The sequence below is a fragment of the Homalodisca vitripennis genome, chromosome 2 (assembly GCF_021130785.1).
Source record: "Homalodisca vitripennis isolate AUS2020 chromosome 2, UT_GWSS_2.1, whole genome shotgun sequence".
NCBI classification, from domain to species: Eukaryota; Metazoa; Arthropoda; class Insecta; order Hemiptera; family Cicadellidae; genus Homalodisca; species Homalodisca vitripennis.
In genome coordinates this window covers 147,750,462-147,765,588 of record NC_060208.1, presented here as the reverse complement: position 1 = coordinate 147,765,588, position 15,127 = coordinate 147,750,462, and the positions used below count along the sequence as shown (strand labels likewise).

Below are 15,127 nucleotides of genomic sequence, written 5' to 3'. Positions count from 1 at the left end.
CATTTATATGTCAAAACCAAGATGGCTACCTAATTACTTTTCAGTGATTATTACTCCTCAAGAAACTGTTTTTAGTGAGTTTGCAAACATAAGTACTGTAAATCAACCTACCATTGTCTGTTAAGTACTAAATTCCAAAAATGATACAAAGCAACTGTTTATCACAACATAACGAATATTCAACTGCCAGCACAGCATTGATAATGCAAGCTATAACTTTACTTAATCGATCTAAGATATTTCCAGTCCCATAGTTGAGTAGCTCACCTTTTGTCAATATGAAGAATACTTAAATATATAATTGGAACTGAAAAATCTATTACGGTCAAAAACATCTACTCCTAGTATAAGGGGAAATCCTTAGGAAGTTTAAGCAACATTTCAATAATAATTTATTATAGGTTTTAAGTTGAAGAAGTCTTGTTTTTAGGACTGCAGACTGGGAAACAATGACTTGTTAGAGAGTGTTAGTGTAAAAATACATCGCAATTTCAAGGAAGCCAACCAGTCTTGAGTATCTAGACATTCTTGTATATAAAATTTACAGTTATTATGAAATGTAAACATTATCATTAAAATAGTGGTTAAATTGATTGAACATATGGTTGTCCTGTCATAAAACAATGTTTAGACAAAACAGTGTTTAGCAGGGTCTTTCAACTAATATTTTGTAACTTTAGGGCCCAAGATGCAATTTTAGAGATCGCTACTTTAGAGGTCAGTGGGGTGTAACCCGGAGGGATTTTTGAAATAAGAATAGACCTATATTCATACCAGGAACTCAAATAATGTCCATGTAAAATTTTGGAACAATTGGTTGAATAGTTCACACGTGAAAACAAACCAACCAAAAAAGGCACGTTCACATTTATAATATTATTAGGATAGTAGAAGTTAGCAGAAACACAAAGAATCACTTTTTGTAGTTGATCTTTAGACTGAGATGAGGTACAAATTAATGTTATCACATATTGATGATAAGAGAATGATGAACTTTGGATGATTATTAATTACTCTAGCTATCTTTTATTTATTATGACAGACTTAAACCAATAACCAGAAAATTTTGATTGAATAAACAGTCAATAGAGTTTTTCTTTATTTTAAATAATATTTCTTTACTCTTCATCTATTTAAACATAAATGTAAAGCAAATATTGTATAATGGAACAGTCTCAAATTTAAACATTAATGTTAAAAATTGACCAAGTCTTTTCAAAATTTTCAGTTATAAATCATAAATATTCTTGTTATTAGTTTTAATTACAAATTTCATTATAAGCTATACTAAAAATATAAAGCGCATAAATAGTAAAAATGTTTAGTTATTAGAAACTTTAAGAGTTCTTTGACTTTTTATTTTCATGTAGCTCTATATACAGGGTGTCCTACGAGCAACCCGACAAACTTCTCAGGTGGTTTCCTGTCATAAAAATAATGAAAAAAGTTCATATAAACACATGTCCGGAATCGCTTTGTTAGCAAGCGTTTTTTTTATCTGAGTACCACTTTACAGTTAGAAGACAAAATATTGTACCAGCTGAAGAAGAATTTATCAAGGACATTACTGTTAGGAACAATGGACTCCGCTGAGATCAGTTAATTTGATAAATAAACTGAACAAAAAACACACACTCGAACAAGCAATCTTTTTGGTTAATATGTTGCCCTTTCTCTCCATAAAAGTACTTTTAACCAAACATATTTATTACAAACCAACATTTGTTTTAATGTAAACATTATTTTAACAAAACATGTAATACTTTATTGTGTAAAAACATTATCATAATATGAATAAATGATTAAAACAATTTCTTTATATATTAATTAAATGTAATAATATATTGAAGACTCTTGGAGCAACCAGAAAATTATTTAAATATTACTAAATGTTAATAGAAACACAATTTTTCCAAATTGTTTATTTTTTGGACAAGGTCTTTCGAAACCAAAGGTTTTCAGGCAACTCCACAGAAGATGAAACCTTTGGTTTCGAAAGGCCTCGTCAAAAAAAAAAACAATTTGGAAAAGTAGTGTTTTCATTAACATTTAGTAATAATATATCTTAGGTGCACCAGGTGAAAAATTATTTTGTAATAAACGTAACTTCCAAAATAACCAAAAGTTTCCCAATATTGTATCTAGTCATAAGATATCCCATGTTTTTAGACATGGTTCAAAAATTCAATCAGTGTGTAAATAGCTGCATTTCTTACCATAGATACAAAATACCATTTATATGTCAAAACCAAGATGGCTACCTAATTACTTTTCAGTGATTATTACTCCTCAAGAAACTGTTTTTAGTGAGTTTGCAAACATAAGTACTGTAAATCAACCTACCATTGTCTGTTAAGTACTAAATTCCAAAAATGATACAAAGCAACTGTTTATCACAACATAACGAATATTCAACTGCCAGCACAGCATTGATAATGCAAGCTATAACTTTACTTAATCGATCTAAGATATTTCCAGTCCCATAGTTGAGTAGCTCACCTTTTGTCAATATGAAGAATACTTAAATATATAATTGGAACTGAAAAATCTATTACGGTCAAAAACATCTACTCCTAGTATAAGGGGGAAATCCTTAGGAAGTTTAAGCAACATTTCAATAATAATTTATTATAGGTTTTAAGTTGAAGAAGTCTTGTTTTTAGGACTGCAGACTGGGAAACAATGACTTGTTAGAGAGTGTTAGTGTAAAAATACATCGCAATTTCAAGGAAGCCAACCAGTCTTGAGTATCTAGACATTCTTGTATATAAAATTTACAGTTATTATGAAATGTAAACATTATCATTAAAATAGTGGTTAAATTGATTGAACATATGGTTGTCCTGTCATAAAACAATGTTTAGACAAAACAGTGTTTAGCAGGGTCTTTCAACTAATATTTTGTAACTTTAGGGCCCAAGATGCAATTTTAGAGATCGCTACTTTAGAGGTCAGTGGGGTGTAACCCGGAGGGATTTTTGAAATAAGAATAGACCTATATTCATACCAGGAACTCAAATAATGTCCATGTAAAATTTTGGAACAATTGGTTGAATAGTTCACACGTGAAAACAAACCAACCAAAAAAGGCACGTTCACATTTATAATATTATTAGGATAGTAGAAGTTAGCAGAAACACAAAGAATCACTTTTTGTAGTTGATCTTTAGACTGAGATGAGGTACAAATTAATGTTATCACATATTGATGATAAGAGAATGATGAACTTTGGATGATTATTAATTACTCTAGCTATCTTTTATTTATTATGACAGACTTAAACCAATAACCAGAAAATTTTGATTGAATAAACAGTCAATAGAGTTTTTCTTTATTTTAAATAATATTTCTTTACTCTTCATCTATTTAAACATAAATGTAAAGCAAATATTGTATAATGGAACAGTCTCAAATTTAAACATTAATGTTAAAAATTGACCAAGTCTTTTCAAAATTTTCAGTTATAAATCATAAATATTCTTGTTATTAGTTTTAATTACAAATTTCATTATAAGCTATACTAAAAATATAAAGCGCATAAATAGTAAAAATGTTTAGTTATTAGAAACTTTAAGAGTTCTTTGACTTTTTATTTTCATGTAGCTCTATATACAGGGTGTCCTACGAGCAACCCGACAAACTTCTCAGGTGGTTTCCTGTCATAAAAATAATGAAAAAAGTTCATATAAACACATGTCCGGAATCGCTTTGTTAGCAAGCTATGGCTAGAGAAACATTTTGCCCAATTTTCAGGGAAAGGCTGAAAAAAAGCAAAACAATATTTTTATGGTGTAAAGATATTTCTTAAATTTATTGGATTTTATGTAAAATTCACTGAAAATTGAAAAAAATTATGTCACAAGCCTGTAAGACACCCCATTTCTGAGATATCAGACAAAATATGCAAAACTCTGTCTCAAAAGCATGCTTTGTTTAGATTTGAAGTACATTAATTTTATTAAATGAGTAATAAACACGCAAACTCTTAAACAAAAACTTTTAAAGAATGTAATTCCAAAGAGAATAATGTAAAGTAGATTAATAATAAACAAACATAAAAAATTAATGCTTAATTAAATACGCATATGAAAAATAAGATAGAAAATGCAATATCTGTTTATTAAATGAACATTCTTCTTAAAAACAAAACATTTTAAACTGCTGATCTTAGTTAATCTTTTATTCCAATTTCCATGCCTTATAAATAGTGTTCAAAATGATATCCTTGATAATTATGCACAATCTAGTACATTTATTGAAACCATGTGTAGCTTATCTGATAGCATCTCAATCGTTCTTAAGCAATTCACAAGCGTTTAAAATTTGGTTAAATAATTCTTCTTTGGAATTAACGGGTTTTGCATTTACAGGTTGCTTTAAATGACTCCACAGGTGAAATGATTCAAGGTATTTAAATCAGGGGACCTAGGAGGCCAATTAATTGGTCTACCTCAACCGATCCATCTGCCTGGAAAACTTATCTGCAACTGCTCTCTAACATTTTATAAATAGATGTGCCGGTGCGCCATCATGTTGGAATATCATTTGATGTCTTCTTTCAAGTGGTACATCTTCAACAACATGGTTTGTGAACTAAAGTTTGCAATGGCGGACAAAAACTTTGATTGCAACATTTCCCCCCATACGCCTAAAGAATAATATTTACAGCACAATATTACCTGTAATATGTGTGGGAAGGGTTAAAAAAAACCTCCACCTGATTGTAACTAATAATCTTTTTTAGTTCATTTCATTGTAATAATTGTATAACAAAAAAAGCAACATAAGACATCATTTTTTTATATCAAAGAAAACAAAAAGTTCTGTGGATTTATAACTTAAATTATCAGGTTTCTTTGAAACAAACACAAACACATAAGACAATTTCTTAGTTCAATTGTTATAACATTAACAAGAAACTTTTACATTATCAGCCAAGTTAATGAATTTGGTACACGCTCCACCGAAAAATATCAATTAGGTCAATTGAATAACTTAGAATAACTATTAACTTAAGATTTGATCTGAACATGAATAATTTTTGGAGAAGATGCTTCATTAAATTTCTGTGTATATTAGTGATCAGCCAAGGAATTTTACTATTGTCTTTTATAGTTATTATTGTTTCCAATGTTTGTATCTATTAATTCTTATTCATCTTACATTCAAAATACATATTCTAAATCTGCCGAGTAGGGCATACTTAAACAGGATTTTTTCATTTAAATCTCAAATTTAATATTTTCCTACACAGTAATATACACGTCAGGAGTTTCAGCATTTGTTTCCTTATTTTTAGTTTGTCCGTACCAAAACATTTTATTTTTGCATTACAATTACATTTCAACAAATAGATTGTGCCAAATAACTTCTAGGAAGGAGAACGGATGAAGCTATCAATATATGTAGTCATAGCAGCTAAGCTCAAATCAGATATATACATCTGATGAAGTGAGACATAATAGGGTATTGATAGCACACCAATAGGCCACGAGATAAAGCTATTGCATATGTGTTTCAATCAGATTTATATAGATTGATAATCAGATTTGTATAATTAAGAGACATACATTTTTATCAAATGCTCGTTCCTTTATACAATGGCTATATACAATGATTCAGAGCTTTACTGCCACCCTTTTTTCAGCCGTTTGTAATCTTTATATTAAACTGTTCTCTCAATTAAACTCTCAAAACTCCTTAAATATAAAACTTATTATACAATCATTGTTATTAGAACATTCCAAATAATAATCATAAATTATCTTTGTTATTATTTTCTTATTTTCAAAAAAATTTCTGTGTTTGAATGTGCTTGATATGAATGTTTTTTAATTTTTATAACGGCACTATCTATCATATATGTATGAAAGATTTATAAAAATTCCAAAATATACAAAAGAAGCACAATTTTATACGTACCCAAAATATACATAGTTTTTGTGGCTTTACTAAAGAAATGTTTGACTATTATATGTCTATATAACCTATTATATATATATATATATATATATATATATATATATATAACCTATTATATATATATATATATATATACAGTATATGACTTATTATATATCATTGTTTTTCAAGAAAATTCAAGGAATAATAATACTTGCTTATTAGTGTTACTATATTTTTTTATCAACAAAAATATTGAACCTTGAACTAGCCGGATAAGTAAGCGGGTTCTAATTCAGCTAATATTTCTGTCAAATCTTTCGATTTGTCCCTACAATTGAGTGTGCCTTCAGCTAAATTACTAATAACCAAAACAAAACAAACTCGAAATAAATCAATTAGGCAGACACCAAAACACAACGACAGCAGACATGTAATAGACAGACAACTAATAGGACAGTCAGCCTGGTGAGCTGTTTACAGTCTAAACACTTGCTCAGGCAAGACGTTTCTTCTAACCATACAAAGAGAAATAAAGTTAGATTTATTGGATAATGATATACTTCAATCGATAGCTCAAGTATTCTGCCATTGATATTAAGTTTTAAACCAAACCATCGAAAATACGCAAACAATAACCAATTTCCGAAACATCTGCTTTCTGCGTATTTACAGCAGTGCTAATACACGAGCAGCCTAACTGCTGTATATATGGCAGTTGCCAGTTAGAGAGTTAAAGAAAGAAAAACTTAAAATATTTTGAGTTTGTAGGTAATTTAGCTATGAATTGTACAATCACTGCATTGTTTCATAACATTATGAAACAACGGATAGCCGGGTGGGGTCAGTCTGGCGTGCCGACTTTCCCTGATAAGGCGGTGAGCCTAGGATTCGCCCGGGGGCTGTTCAATGTGGGGAGTTCGCTGACTCCCCGTCTGTAGCACCCGAGACCCCCACTCTTCTTCCTTCCTTATTCTTTTTTCCTTTCTTCTTCCATTTTTTCTTTCTTCTTATTTATTTCCTTTTCTAAATTTTTGCGCGCGATGGAAAAAACTTTATTTTGTGCCCTCCCTCTAGGACAGCGCCTCCAATGCCCGGAGTGCCTCGAGGGGGGGATACAGTGCGTAAGAAAAAGAGAGCGAATCAAACGCCATCTTAATCAAGACCACGGGGGGGGGGGGGATGGGACATCTCCTTTGTATGCTGTGACGTGGAGTATTCGTGTCGGCAACACCGCTACGCGTTGAAGCAGGCCAAGGCCCACTTTGCTGAAGAACATCCGGGAGCCGATTTTCTTCTTCCTGAGGAGGAGCTTGGCTTGTGTTCATCTTCCTACAACACTCTTCAGGAGAAGATTATCGGCATTGCCAACTCCCATCCGCCCTAGGACTCCGCCTGCTGCCTCCCCTTCCACCTCGGGAACCCTCGTCACCGCTGCTCTCCCCCCCCCGCCCCTCTCATCCGTGCACACACTGCGGCCGCCATCGCGCGCAAACGCTCACCGCCGCCGACTTAGGGAACGGAATGTGACTCCTCCTCGCGAGCCGCTGCCTGCTGCAAAATTCCGTCACCCGTGCTGTCCACAGCGTCACCGCCCACCCAACTACCACGCCAACGCCCAGGGAGCTTCACCTCCAGTCCCGCCTGCGTCTCCAGCCACCACCATCGACTCGCCAGCCGCGCCTACTGCTTGGCCTCCCTCTCCACCTCCGCCACCGCCAGGCCCACCATCATCTTCTGGCTCCGCCCCTCCTGGCTCGCCGGCCTCCTCGTTGGCCGACCACCCTGCCTTCGAGCTCTCGGCATGGCAGCGTGAGTGGGTGGCCAAATTCAACCCGGAGATGGTCTGGGACGAGTTTCTACATGCCCTCGACCAACTCGTCGCTTCTGTGACGTCGGCATCTGCGCGGCCGGGGCAAGATCGACGGGGAGACCACCGACCACCTCGACCACCGCGGACAACTGGACGCCATGATGCCCGGGAAGCCATGCGCCTTCAGAGGACTGTACCGGCGGGCTCCACGACGTGCAGTCCGCGAGGTCCTGAAGGCTGCCTCGCCATTTTGTGACATCCCGGGTGCTGCCATCGAGGACCACTTCAGGGACAGCTACTCTCCCAGGGAGGGGAGCGTGGGGGACTCCGTCCCCTAACTCTAGTCTCCCTGCTGCACCCCCACCACCGCTCCTGGATCCCACGTCCCCTGGGGAGGTCCTCCTCTCCCTCCTCCGCCGGACCTCTAACACCGCTCCTGGTCCAGATGGGATCCGATATGGAGTATGGCGTCGTCGGGACCCTTCCGGCCATGTTCTTGCCGCAGTCTTTAATGTCTGCCTGGCGGCCAAGCGGTTTCCGCCTGCATGGAAGGTCTCGACGACGGTACTGATCCACAAGAAGGGTCCGGTGGGGGACATCACCAACTGGCGTCCTATAGCCCTGTCGAACACCTGCGGGAAGCTGTTTTGCAGCCTTCTGGCCAATCGCCTCACTGGGTGGGCCTCCGCCAATGGGCTCCTGTCAGGAGCCCAGAAAGGGTTTACCCCCGCGGAGGGCTGCCTAGAGCACAACTTCCTGCTACAGGAACTCCTTGATGAGGCACGTAGGCGGGGAGGGGAGCTGTGCATTGCCTGGCTTGACCTGGCCAATGCATTTGGGAGTGTCCCCCACTCCTCTCTCTTCTCCGCCCTGCGCTCTGCCGGTCTGACCGCCGACCAACTGCGGCTCATCGAGGACCTGTACCGGGGAAGTGTCACATCCATCCGGCACAATGGCGGTGTAACGGCCGAAATCCCCTTCAGTGCGGGTGTGAGGGCAGGGCTGTCCTTTGTCTCCCCTCCTCTTTAATCTAGTCATGGAGACGCTGATCCGGCCCCTCACCGCGATGGAGGATGCTCATGGGGCCGACCTACATGGCACGCGTTGTCAGTGTCCTGGCATACGCGGATGACCTGGCCCTGGTGGCCAAGTCTGAAGCATCGCTCAGGGCACTGCTTGAGGCCGTAGTTCCGGCGGCCTCGTGGGTCGGCCTCAAGTTCAAACCGGAGAAATGTGCTACACTCCATGTGGCGCGGCGTGAGGTGAGGCCGACAGCGTTTGCCATATACGGCTCCCCACTTGGTCCTGGGTGAAGGCGAGCCGTACCAACATCTTGGGGTGCCCACTGGCATGAGAGTCGATCAGACTCCAGTTGACACCATTTCAAGGCTCGAAGGAGAGGCTGCCGCCATCTTTGGGAGTCTGCTTACGCCCTGGCAAAAGCTCCACGCCCTGCGCACGTTCCTGATCCCGCAATTGACTTTCAACCTTAATACCGCGAGGATCAGGCACACATTTGCGTGGGCTGGACAACATTGTCAAAGCGGGCTGTAAGCGGACTTTGAACCTTCCTGCTAGAGCGAGTGCTGAGTTGGTCGCACTCCCACCCTCCTGGGGGGGAGCTGGCCTTCTGCCATTGGCCGACCTATCAGACCTTGCTACTGTGGCCCACGCCCTTCCGCCTACTGACTTGCCCAAACCCTAAAGTCGCACACCTTGCTCTTCAAGGTCTCGCTGTGTCGGCCGGTCAGCGGTCTGCTGATAGAGCAGACAAAGAGTACCTTGTGGCATATCTGAATGGGGATTTCGCGGGTAACTCTAATGTCGCGACCACCTTCTTTCTGGCCCGGGCTGCCCGGAATCGCCTCTCCAAGCGGCTCCCTGACCTCCGTTGGGGATGGTGCGGGGAGAGGGATTCCTTCCAGCTGACTGTCCCGGGTGAAAGGTCCCACCTCCATTGTGGACAGGGGCTTCCCGGTCCAGGGTGTCATCCTGCCTGCCTGCGGTCGGCTATGCAGTTATCTTATCGTTCTGCATTGTCTGCTAAGGCCGGACCAAGGCAGGGTGATGAGAGTTACCACCGCGTGCCCCACTTCGAACCATTTCCTCTACGAAGGTCGCCACACAAGGTTTGCTGACTGGCGATTTATTCATAGGGCGCACCTCAACGTGTTACCCTTGAATGGATGGAGGCGTTGGGGTGCTGGGGACCGGCGTTGCCGCCGATGTGGTCGTCATGACGAGACCACGGCTCATGTGCTCTGTCACTGTCTCCCAACCATGGCCGTGGTCACCAAGCGTCATGACGCCGTCCTTGGCCTCCTCGCGGCATCTATCTGACCTTCACCTGGGGTTGAGGTGCGCCAGAACCAGCGGGTACCTCTTGACCAGCTGCTGCCTGAACGTGTTGTCCCAGACAACTTGGCTCGCCTCCGGCCTGACTTGGTGGTCATCGACCGTGACCGTAAGTTAATCAAATTGGTCGATGTCACCATGCCATACGAGGACGGATGGCAGTCTATTATTGAGGCACGGGAGAGGAAATATGCTGCATATGATCCCCTCGCCCAGACTCTCTCCGAGCCGGCGGCTTCCATGTCACCGTGGACGCCTTTGTAGTCGGCTCTCTGGGCGCGTGGGACAAAGCCAATTGGGGGACCCTGGCCCGACTAGGTGTCTCCCGGCAATATAGTGTGGCCCTCTCCCGTAAGTGTGTCTCCACTGCCATCCGCTGGAGCCGGGACATATACGTGCAGCATATTACGGGTGTGCGACAATATAGCCCATAGAGCGGGGGAGCCGTCCATGGCCCTTAGATTTAAGTAGTTTTTAAATTTTTTAACTCGCATGTACTTTTTTATTTGCACTTGCATGTGACGTAGTTTTTTTAGTATTTTAATTGTTTTAAAACCGTAGTTTATAGTATTGTTAACAGAGGCCTTTTAAAGTTTATATTGTTATTGTTATCGTTAAATTATCTATTGTTATTCATTAAGTTATTATTTGTAATTTTATATTGTTAATTAGTTTATAGCAACTTGCATGTTGCATTTGATCTGTGCTGACATTTTAAATTAATAAATTGACTTAGATGATGGTAAAAAAAAGAATGCCGAAAAAATGAAAGGCCCAAAATATCTTTAAGACTGCTCTATGACAAAATAGCTCTGTTTATTACTACACATCAAGTTTCGTATGGAATTCTGAACCAAGTACCAACTCTTGATGCTGAAAAAATTATAATGGGAACGACAAACAGCGACAATCTTGGTAAGACTTCAAAAGAAATGAAAAAAGTACTATTCTGTTGATATTACATCCACATATTGGATTGGGGGGGGGGGGGGGTGGGGGGGGGGGGGGGTGGGGGGGGGGGGGGGTGGGGGGGGGGGGGGGTGGGGGGGGGGGGGGGTGGGGGGGGGGGGGGGTGGGGTTTTGTATCAATTAGTATGATCATCAATACATAATTTTTGGGGGAAGAGGTACGTTAAGCAGACCCGGTTTTTTATACTCGAAGAATGTAATCATCAATACTCTAATATTCTCATACATCTTCATAATTCCGTTAGACTATCAATCGATATTTAAAATATCTAACAGTCGCTCAATAACAATTCCATAGATGTTTTAACGTTAAAATATGAATTTAATATTTACAGTGATCACACAAATTATTATAACCAAAATTTGGAAAACTGAAGACGACCATATTTGCTTCTCTCAAAGTTACAGTTGTTTCTTTCCCACAAATTTCTCATAATGGGGTTTTCGGTACGAGTCCAACATGTTGAAGTCACGAAAAACATGTCTTATCCTTCAGAGCAATGTCGTGAAGTTTTATAAAATTGACTGCCATTTTTAATAATCAAGTTACTTATATAAAATTGAAAATATTTACATTACGAGTATTATTTGAAAGTGTTTACAGCTGTGATATTAAATTATTTAAGTTAATTGTTCAAAAATAGTTAATCAGTTATCGATGGTTATGATTAAGGGTAAATATTAAGATCTGCGACTACCGCTCCGATTGCCGTAATGTTTGCATACTCAGGTTAACGTAATTTCACCGAAAAAAATAGTCCCGATTGTCACCAACATATAAAAACCCGTTTTTCGGCAAGTACAATGTTGGCAATACAAAACACATAAAATAACAAGATTTTCAACTATCAAACTAAAAACAATGGCCAACTGACCATGGTCGTTTTGATGAGTTGACAGTAGTCATGTGACAAACAGGAAAGTTTCCGATTAGCCGGGCGGATCACGTGACCTGTAGGGCGGGCTTCGATTGACCGTTCAGGACGTCAACAAAACAAACCCACATGGACAAGGAATAATAATTAGTGAAGTTGTTGACATGGCTTGCGATGGTTCTTGTCACACGCTATTCTTCGAAAGAATGTTTGTTTGATGAAAAGCGTGTTATTAACGTGTTTTTGTGCGCACAACGTGCTTCCAACGAAGACAAGCTACAAATGAATTTAGTTTGTTATCGAGTTGAGACGAGTGCCTCCGGCCATCAGCTGCGGGCTTTCGGCAGCACCCCGCTGATGTCAAGGAAAGAAAAAACATCCCTCGAGATAGTACCTATCAGTAAAATATCAAATTTCTACGTTGGCGGCTGATCAGAAATTTAAAAAATACCATTAAGGTAAGTAAAAAAATTTTGTTTAATTTTAATTTTATTTTTTTCAATTATTTTGGGGGGGGGTAAACGGCCCCGGTGACAATCGGGACTATTTTTTTTCGGTGAAATTACGTTAACCTGTGTTAGTATGCAAAAAATTACGGCGATCGGAGCGGTAGTCGCTGATCTTAAGATTTACCTGATTAAGTAATATCGTTTGCCAATTTCGATATAAAAAACCGGATCCGCTTATCGTACCCTACCCAATATTTTTATAAAAAATAAGAGATTATCAATGTATCTTTAGCCATAATAACAATCATGTTTGAAATTTAAACAAAATTAGTTTATTATACTGTACACAGTGACAATCTCATAAATAATGAAGGAACCATAAAGATCAAACAATTAGATGAGGAAATAGGAAAGTTGCAGAACCATTTGTTTTCTTCTGATTAGGAAGGAATGACTAACAGCGTTCAAAAACTAACTGAAAACATCCTCTCCAAAAAACTTCTCTCTTCTGTACAAATACTCACTGTACTGAAATGATCTGTACTGCACAGGTCGGTTGGGTGTACCACTTTTTAAAATTGTTTCATGGCCCTATTGAGCTTTTGAAGGTCTAACTTAAGTACTAGCACCAATTGCCAGATCTAAAATGTCACCATGATTGACTGCAAAATTAACAAAACCACATTTACTCAACCCAAAGCCTTCCACATATCTGTGACTTATGTTGTTCACATAATAGGTTTTTCACCACCACACCATCTTGAAGCCATTAAAAACACATTTTTAAGTAATTTCGGTAAATTTTATAAAGTTGACTGTAATTTTGAATTTGACGAAGGCACTTATTAAAAAGTAAAACATTATTTCTATTATCTGAAAAAAATTGTTTACAGATGATATTTACTTAAGACACTTTTTCTAATCAGTACTGGTTGGTTATATTTTGTAACATCATTGGTCAATATCAATATAATAGAACTGCATCCACTTATTGTACTCTACCCGTTATGTTCAAAAGTAGGTCTAAATCATAAAATGCTTTTTTGTGTAATGGTGAAAATATTTTATTTTATAATTGTCAAATTATTTTTCTACTGTACTAAAATTGAAAAATAAAATAAGCCAAATTAAAAAAATTAAAATAGGCCTATCTATATAAATAATTCAAAGGAAACAAGAAGCCTGTACATTAGAATATAAGTTTCAACACAACAGATTTTGGATGCCTACCAATTAACACAATAGGCTATTATAAAATAATCAATTTAATCTTACTTGCTAAACATAAGTAGGACTTTGTACAAGCTAACAACCCTATCTGGAGGGCCGTTATTCAACGATTTGCTGTAAATGGAGCACAATGACAGTGTTTCAACAACTAAACATCTTGTATATTGTAGCTTATATATATAAATGAAAAGCCCCACAATTTTAATAAAGATTTGGGCTAAGGTATTACTGTAATTAAAACCTAAATTTTTAAAACTGTAGCCAAAGTAATGTTTTAACACTTTTGCCATAAAAGTAGCCTAGTTATTGGTTAACATGGTCAAAATTTAAGAATGCTTCATTGTCACTTCATTAGGCTATCATTACAGTACTGATGCCAAATTATTTTTAGAATTACCTTATAAGGCTGAGAAGAAACGTGTTTCATGAACTATTAATCTTGGGCAAATTTTAATTCATTCTTTTATAAACATTGTTGAACTGTACATAAAACTTGACGCATGTTTCATGCAGGTAGTACTGTAGCCTAACAATGTCTGTATCATTGACAACAGTTTGTAGATGCGAAGAAATACAAGTCAAAACTCAGGCGAAGTCACATTTGACAGTCAATTGTCCATGGCATATCTTCGAGTCCATTCCTTCGCATTACGTATAGCTTCACTTTCATTAACCTTCCATAACTCTGCAACATCATTTGCTAGTGGATCATCTGGGATTAGGTTGCGCTGAGCAGTGCTTGAATGGATAAAAGTACTGTTCTGATTTGAAGGGCAGGGCTCCATTTATCTTTTAGTATATCAAGGCATATTCTACCCAATCTATCTATGTTAGGGTGATAAATTTTTGTAATAAATCTAACTTTTGGAGCTGACATAGGATAATCTTCAGGCAAAAATAATTCCAACTTAAAAAGACCACCTTCAAAAGGAGAATCCTCAGGCCCTGTAACGATCACATGAAAATATCGAGCATTGCTGTCATCAGGAACTGCACTGATTCCGGGCACTGGTTCTTGCATCAAACGTTGGGTTTCCTTGATGATTCTTCTTGGTAAGGCTGCCATGGTTGACACACAATAGTGGTTCAGCCCAAAACTTTCAGATTTAATAAGAACACCTCTTCCTACGAAAATACTGATAAAAAACCACGGAGACAAATAAAAAACTTAAAATTTTACTCACTAAGTCTATTTTACTAGAACTTACAATGTAATAGTCTCTTTCTGATCAGATACTTCCAACTTAGTACATGATCAATGTGACCAACTGATTCCAATTGAAAAGTAAAAATTGGGTAACAAAATTTTAAACTTTGCATTACATAAAGTTATACTTTTTTGGTTGCTTAATGTTAATATTTTTTTTAATTAACGTTAATTATTTCAACCAATCATCCTAAAGTATTAGTATAATAGCCACAAATCGCATTATTAATACATTTGTAAATCGATTTTAAAACGAGTTTAGGTATATCGTTTGTTACAATATTACTTTGGAAGATGAACTTTTCAACATGTGTGTGATTAGCAATTA

At 38.2% G+C, this 15,127-nt stretch overlaps 1 protein-coding gene across 1 annotated transcript; it reads right to left on the bottom strand.

Annotated features, from left to right (window-relative positions):
- Positions 1-14,025: 14,025 nt before the first annotated feature.
- LOC124354871 (ubiquitin-conjugating enzyme E2 N-like) lies at positions 14,026-14,864 on the bottom strand. The gene is given in 2 exon segments (XM_046805629.1): positions 14,026-14,311; positions 14,314-14,864. Coding segments are annotated over 2 exon segments (456 nt in total). The 5' UTR covers positions 14,659-14,864; the 3' UTR covers positions 14,026-14,200.
- Between the last annotated feature and the right edge of the window lie 263 nt (positions 14,865-15,127).